Source organism: Colobus angolensis, unplaced genomic scaffold (genome assembly GCF_000951035.1).
Source record: "Colobus angolensis palliatus isolate OR3802 unplaced genomic scaffold, Cang.pa_1.0 Scaffold107, whole genome shotgun sequence".
Taxonomy (NCBI): Eukaryota; Metazoa; Chordata; class Mammalia; order Primates; family Cercopithecidae; genus Colobus; species Colobus angolensis.
This window is the reverse complement of record NW_012111697.1, coordinates 4,182,100-4,189,131: the sequence shown is the minus strand read 5'-3', so window position 1 is coordinate 4,189,131 and position 7,032 is coordinate 4,182,100. Positions and strand designations below refer to the sequence as shown.

General features: G+C 45.1%; 1 protein-coding gene across 5 annotated transcripts in view; it reads left to right on the top strand.

Moving 5' to 3' along the window:
• ZNF565 (zinc finger protein 565) overlaps nt 1–7,032 on the top strand; it is a 36,602-nt gene that overhangs the window by 9,539 nt on the left and 20,031 nt on the right. For 3 of the 5 annotated variants that reach the window (XM_011948761.1, XM_011948755.1, XM_011948771.1), the window contains one exon: nt 1,423–1,496. The exons of the other annotated variants lie outside the window; for them this stretch is intronic. In XM_011948761.1, the coding sequence (XP_011804151.1) occupies nt 1,488–1,496 (9 nt within the window). In that variant the 5' untranslated portion in view covers nt 1,423–1,487. The remainder of the gene's footprint in view (nt 1–1,422; nt 1,497–7,032) is intronic. 5 annotated transcript variants of the gene reach the window in all.

The window sequence follows — 7,032 nt, the reverse complement described above, 5'->3', positions numbered from 1 at the left end:
AAAAAAAAAAAAAAAAACCAGAATATGAGATCAACTGGGACTTGAATTATTTTCTTTCCTCTTGCCTAGAACAGTGCCAGTTGAGACAGGAGCCCAGTAAATATGAAAGAATTCTGACTTCCTTTTCTCTGCCTCCATATCTATCAGACAGAGTTTTACTTTTGTAGCCCAGGCTGGACTGCAATGGTGCAATCTCAGCTCACCACAACCTCTGCCTCTCAGGTTCAAGCAATTTTCCTGCCTCAGCCTCCTGAGTAGCTGAGACTACAGGCATGCACCACCACGCCCTGCCAATTTTTTGTACTTTTAGTTGAGATGGGGTTTCTCCATGTTGGTTAGGCAGGTCTCGAACTCCCGACCTCAGGTGATCCACCCGCCTTGACCTCCCAAAGTGCTGGAATTACAGGTGTGAGCCACCGCGCCCGGCTGTCTAGTCTTAAAAAAAAAAAAAGAATGAAAGCAGTAGGGAGGGCTCAGATGAGAAATAAAGAGTGCTGGGCCAAGAGGCTTCTAGAAATTGAGTTCCCATGGAGGGCAGTACTCTGGATGTGTGGATATGCAAGCAAGAGGCCTGTATTACTGGGGCTTTCTTGCTTCTGTCTGGTGAGTCGAACTGGGGCTGGAGGCATTGACAGAGCCTATAGTATGCATGGTGTTGTCCCATTTTGGACTTGGAAGGAGGAAGTGGAGCCAGTGAGATGCCCAGGAGGTTTTGCCTGTTGAGCCCAGAGAAGCTAGAAGACTTTGTTTAGGCATGTGTTTTACTCAAGATTTGGCCTGCATAGATGGTCTGTGTACCTAGCCTGATGGTACTGTCCTCATCCTTATGCATCAAGTGAGTGTGAGTTGTAATATCCTTGCTGTAATTTGGAGCAGGTGGGAGCCTTCTAGGCCCCATCTAGGGCCAAGTTTAGCATCAACAAGATGGAGGACTGTGTCTGTCGTAATCCCTCCCTTGGTAGTGCCTGGGTTCTGTGTCAGTGCTGCAGTACATCTACTTTGAAACCATCTTTCTGCTTTTAGGTTCCTTCCTGTTTAGGAAGAGACTGGGTTTTGTTAACTCTGCAGTTTTGTTTTGTTTTGTATTTTGTTTGTTTGTTTGTTTTGAGACCAAGTCTCGCTCTGTTGCCCAGGCTGGAGTGTAGTGGCACAGTCTCGGCTCACTGCAACCTCCACCTTTCAGGTTTGAGCAATTCTCGTGCCTCAGCCTCCCAAGGTGCTAGGATTACAGGCGTGAGCCACCACCCCTGGCCAACTCTGTAGTTCTTAATGTTAGTTCTTGTGTGGTAGGACATGGAGAGGCGGGAGAAGCAGATCTGAGACATTGGAAGTACAGTTCTTTTAAGCTCATCTATTTGGGAGTGCTGAGGCAAGCTCGGTTTATCAGAGGTTACCCCATCTCCCCCCATTTTGCTTTTTCAGGACTCTGCACTTGTCCAAGAGAAGAATCCAGAGAAATCAGAGCAGGTCAAGTAGTTCTAAAAGCCATGGCCCAGGTATGTTGAAATTCCTTCTATCCTTAGAATAATCTGTCTTCACCCCAGATTATATGGACACTGTGTTTTTTATCCTGGAGCTTCCCTGTATCCTTTTCACAGTTTGTCCGTTCCAGGAGATGAGTGATGGTGCCCAAGTCCCTCGGTGGCCCTCTCCTCTCCAGCATTGTCCACGTGTCTGTAGTCCTCTTAGCAGAGCATAGGCTGGGCGTAGTGGCACATGCCTGTAATCTCAGCACTTTGGGAGGCTGAGGCGGGTGGATCGCTTGAGGCCAGGAGTTCGAGACCAGCCTGGACAACATGGTGAAACCCCATCTCTACTAAAAATATAAAAATTAGCCAGGCGTGCTACTGCATACCTGTAGTCCCAGCTACTCAGGAGGCTGAGGCAGGAGAATCGTTTGAACCTGGGAGATAGAGGTTGTAGGGAGCCAAGATTGCCCCACTACACTCCACCCTGGGAGACAGAACGAGACTCTGTCTAAATAAATAAATAAGACTCTGTCTAAATAAATAAATAAATAAATAAATAAATAAATGCTCTTAGCAGAGCACCAGTACAGTAGAAATACCTTCTCTTGAGAGAAATATGAGCGTCTCCCTTATCATAACTGTGGTTGAAGGGGGCCAAATATGAAATAAAATAGTTTCATCTTTTCCATTGTCTTGGGTGGTTTCTTTCTTCTGTGTTTTTGCTTTGTTTCATTTTTTGAGACAGGGTCTCACTCTCTCACCCAGACTGGAGCACAGTGGTGCAATCAAGGCTCACTGCAGCCTCAGCCTCCTGGACTCAAGCCATCCTCCCATCTCAGCCTCCCAAATAGCTAGGACCACTGCCACATGCCACCACTCCCAGCTAAGTTTTTAAGTTTTTGTAGAGACCAGGTCTCACTGTGTTGCCCAGACTGGTCTCAAACTCTGGGGCTCAAGCAGTCCTTCCACCTCAGCCTCCTAGTACTGGGATTACAGGCATGAGCCACAGCATCTGAATTCTTTATTCTAGTTTTAAATGTTAACCCCTCTTGAAAAAATCACAAGACATTTAATACTGTCAAAAAATATATATATATATAGCTGGGCACAGTGGTGGTGGTGGGTGCCTATAATCCCAGCTACTTGAGAGGCTGAGGTAGGAGAATCACTTGAACTCAGGAGGCCAAGGTTGTCATAAGCAGAGATCACGCCACTGCACTCCAGCTTGGGCGACACAGTGAGACTCTGTCTCAGAAAATATATATATAGGCTGGGTGTGGTTGCTCACGCCTGTAATCACAGCACTTTGGGAGGCCGAGGCGGGAGGGTCACGAGGTCAAGAGATCAAGACCATCCCGGTCAGTATGGTGAAACTCCGTTTCTACTAAAAATACAAAAACTAGCTGGGTGCAGTGGCAGGTATCTGTAGTCCCAGCTACTCGGGAGGCTGAGGCAAGAGAATCGCTTGAACCTGGGAGGTGGAGGTTGCAGTGAGCTGAGATTGCACCACTGCACTCCAGCCTGGGCGACAGAGCAAGACTCCGTCTCAAAAAAAAAAAAAAAAAAAAATTCCAACTTTCTTTTAGTTGGCCAGTCATTAAAGATATTTACAAAAATGTGAGACAATGCCACTAAATTTTTTGATTTTGACAATAGAGTTATGTTTCATAAAATATATGTTATTGATATTAACAGGTAACAGGTTTCTTTGTTGTTAAAATATTTTTAAAATTTCTCAGCTGGATGCAGTGTCTGATACCTGTAATCCCAGCACTTTGGGACGCTGAGGCAGACGGATTCCCTGAGGTCAGGAGTTCGAGACCAGCCTGACCAACACGATGAAACTATACTAAAAATACAAAAATTAGCCGGGCATGGTGGCACGTGTCTGTAATTCCAGCTGCTCAGGAGACTGAGGCACGAGAATCACTTGAACCTGGGAGGCAGAGGTTGCAGTGAGCCAAGATTATATCACTGCACTCCAGACTGACTGATAGAATGAGACTGTCTCAAAAAAAAAAAAAAAAAAAGATTAAATTTCTTTCTTTTAATTTCTAAGGTGAGAAAATGTTGATAGATATAACCAGCATTAAGAAAAGTTCTGGCCAGGCACAGTGGCTCACCCTGTAATTCCAACACTTTGGGAGGCCAAGGTAGGAGGATCGCTTGAGACCAGGAGTTCAAGACCAGCTGGGGCAATGTAGTGAGACCCCATCTCTACAAACAAAAATTTAAATTTAAATTTAAAAACACAATGTTAGGCATGGTGGCTCACGCCTGTAATCCCAGCACTTTGGGAGGCCAAGGCAGGTGAATTACCTGAGCTCAGGAGTACAAGACCAGCCTGTACAACATGGCAAAACCCTGTCTCTACAAAAAAAATATATGTACGAAATTTAGCCGGGTGCAGTGGCGTGCCACCTGTAGTCCCAGCTACTCAGGAGGCTTAGGCCGGAGAATCGCTTGAGCCTGGGAGGCAGAGGTTGCAGTGAGTGGAGATCACGCCACTGCACTGCAGCCTGGGCAACAGAGTTAGACACTGTCTCAAAAATTAGACAGTCTCAAAAAAAAAGAGAGAGAAAGAAAGAAAGAAATTCATTTAAAAGGGTGTTATGTTTTACCCAACATCAGGGTGTTTGCAATAGAAGCCCACAGCCTTCTCTCTCCACGTAGACATGGTAGCAGTTGTAGGGATTGGTCTTGGTCTCTGTATGTGGTAACATCTGTTTTGTGAGACCTTTAGGAAGGGGCCGTGATTGGGAACTTTAGTGACGGAACACTCTTCAGTCTTGCAAGGATATGTATGAGAGATGAATAACCATAAAATGGTCCATTTTAAGGTTGAACATATGTGTTGCTTGTAGGTCACATTTATGTAACCTACAACATATATGGAGGTATACCCTCCATCAGCTTTCTGATTTCAGGAACAAGCAGAAGTGGACAGTGAAGGAATGTGAACATTAGCAAGCATATAATAAATCCTGAAGATTTTACACATCTTGTGTTTCTAATTTTTTTTTAATTTTGAATTTTTGTCAGTACATAGTGGGTGTGTGTATTTATGGAGTACATGAGATGTTGTGATACAGGCATGCAGTGTGAAATAAGCACATCATGAAGAATGTGGTATCCAACCCCTCAAGCATTTATCTTTTGAGTTACAAACATTCCAATGACACTCTTTATTTTAAAATATACAGTTAGACCAGGCACGGTGGCTCACACCTGTAATTCCAGCACTTTGGGAGGCCAAGGCAGGCAGATCATTTGAGATCAGGAGTTCAAGACCAGCGTGGCCAACATAACCCCATCTCTACTAAAAAATACAAAAATTAGCTGGGTGTGGTGGTGGGTGCCTGTAATCCCAGCTACTCTGGAGACTGAGGCAGGAGAGTGACTTGAACCCCACAGCAGAGGTTGCAGTGAGCTAAGATCATGCGACTGCACTCCAGCCGGGGTGACAGCAAAACTCCATCTCAAAAAAAAAAAAAAAAAAAAAGTACAATTAAGTTCTTATTGACTATAGTCAGCCTGTTGTGCTACCAAATAGTAGGTCTTATTCTTTCTATTTTTTGTACCCATTAACCATCCCCATCTCCCCCTCAGCCTCCCTGTACCCTTCCCAGCCTTCAGTAATCATCCTTCTACTCTCTGTGACCATGAGTTGAATTGTTTTAATTTTTAGATCCACAAATAAGTGAGAACATGCAGTTTGTCTCTCTGTGCCTGGCTTATTTCATGTAACATAATGACCTCCAGTTCCATTCACGTTGCAGATGACCAGCTCTCATTCTTTTTGTGGCTGAATAGTACTCTATTGTGTATATGTACCACATTTTCTTTATCCATTCATCTGTTGACAGACACTTGGGTTGATTCCAAATCTTGGCTATTGTGGACAGTGCTGCCGCAAACATGGAGTGCAGATATCTCTTCCATATACTGATTTTCTTTCTTTTCTTATCTTTTTTTTTTTTGAGACGGAATTTCGTTCTTGTTGCCCAAGCCAGCAGTGGCACGATCTTGGCTCACTGCAACCTCCAACTCCTGGGTTCAAGCGATTCTCCTGCCTCAGCCTCACAAGTTGCTGGGATTACAGGCATATACCACCATGCCTAGCTAATTTTTTGTATTTTTAGTAGAAATGCGGTTTCACCATGTTGACGAGGCTGGTCTGGAACTCTTGACCTCAGGTGATCCGCCCACCTTGGCCTCCCAAAGTGCTGGGATTATAGGCATGAGTCACCGCGCCTGGACTACTAATTTCCTTTCTTGTGTATACCCAGCAGTGGTATTGCTGGACCACAGGGTAGCTCCATTTTTAGTTTTTTGAGGAACCTCCAAACTGTTCTCCATAGTGATTTACATTCACTAATTTTACATTCCCAACAAAATGTCCAAGGGTTCCCTTCTGTTCACATCCTCACTAGCGTTTGTTATTGCCTTTTAGATATAAGCCACTTTAACATACACACCTTATTTAAGCTAAATGCATGAAAATAATGGAATCAACGTATCTTACAAGACATAACCTACAATAGTATGCAACCAATAACAGTCTGTGTCTTTCTGCCTGCCTGCCTGCCTGACTTTATAACTTCCTTCTCTCTTCCTTCTTTCATTTTTATTTATTTATTTATATTGTTTTTGAGATGGGGTCTTGCTCTGTCACCCAGGCTGGAGTGCAGTGGCGCAATCTCAGCTCACTGCAATCTCCACCTACCAGGTTCAAGCGATTCTCCTGCCTCAGCCTCCCTAGTAGCTGGGACTATAGGCATGCACCATCATGCCCAGCTAATTTCTTTTTTGGGTTTTATTGTTGTTGTTGTTTGTTTTTTTGAGACAGAGTCTTACTCTGTCACCGAGGCTGGAGCAGGGGCACGATCTCGGCTCACTGCAACCTCTGCCTCCCGGGTTCAAGCTATTATCTTGCCTCAGCCTCCCAAGTAGATGGGATTACAGGTGTGCACCATCACGCCTGGCTAATTTTTTGTATTTGTAGTAAAGACAGGGTTGTTTTGCCCTGTTGGCCGTGCTGGACTTTTTTTTTTTGAAACGGAGTTTCACTCTTGTTGCCCAGGCTGGAGAGTCACAATCTCAGCTCACTACAACCTCTGCCTCCTGGGTTCAAGTGATTCTCCTGCCTCAGCCCCGCAGGTAGCTGGGATTACAGGCACCCGCCACCACGGCCAGCTAATTTTTTGTATTTTTAGTAGAGACGGGATTTCACCATGTTGGCCAGGATGTTCTTGAACTCCTGACCTCAGGTGATTCACCTGCCTCAGCTTCCCAAAGTGCTGGAATTACCACCATGCCCAGTTGGCAGGCTGGTCTTGAACTCCTGGCCTCAAGTGATCAACCCGCCTCAGCCTCCCAAAGTGCTGGGATTACAGGCATGAGCCACCACACCCAGCCTGGACTCGTTGTTGAAAGACATTACTATTTGCCAGGCCCAGGTTTGCTGTGTGTTTTGTGTATTTTGCTATTTTGCTTCCTTCCTTCCTTCCTTCCTTCCTTCCTTCCTTCCTTCCTTCCTTCCTTCCTTCCTTCCTTCCCTCCC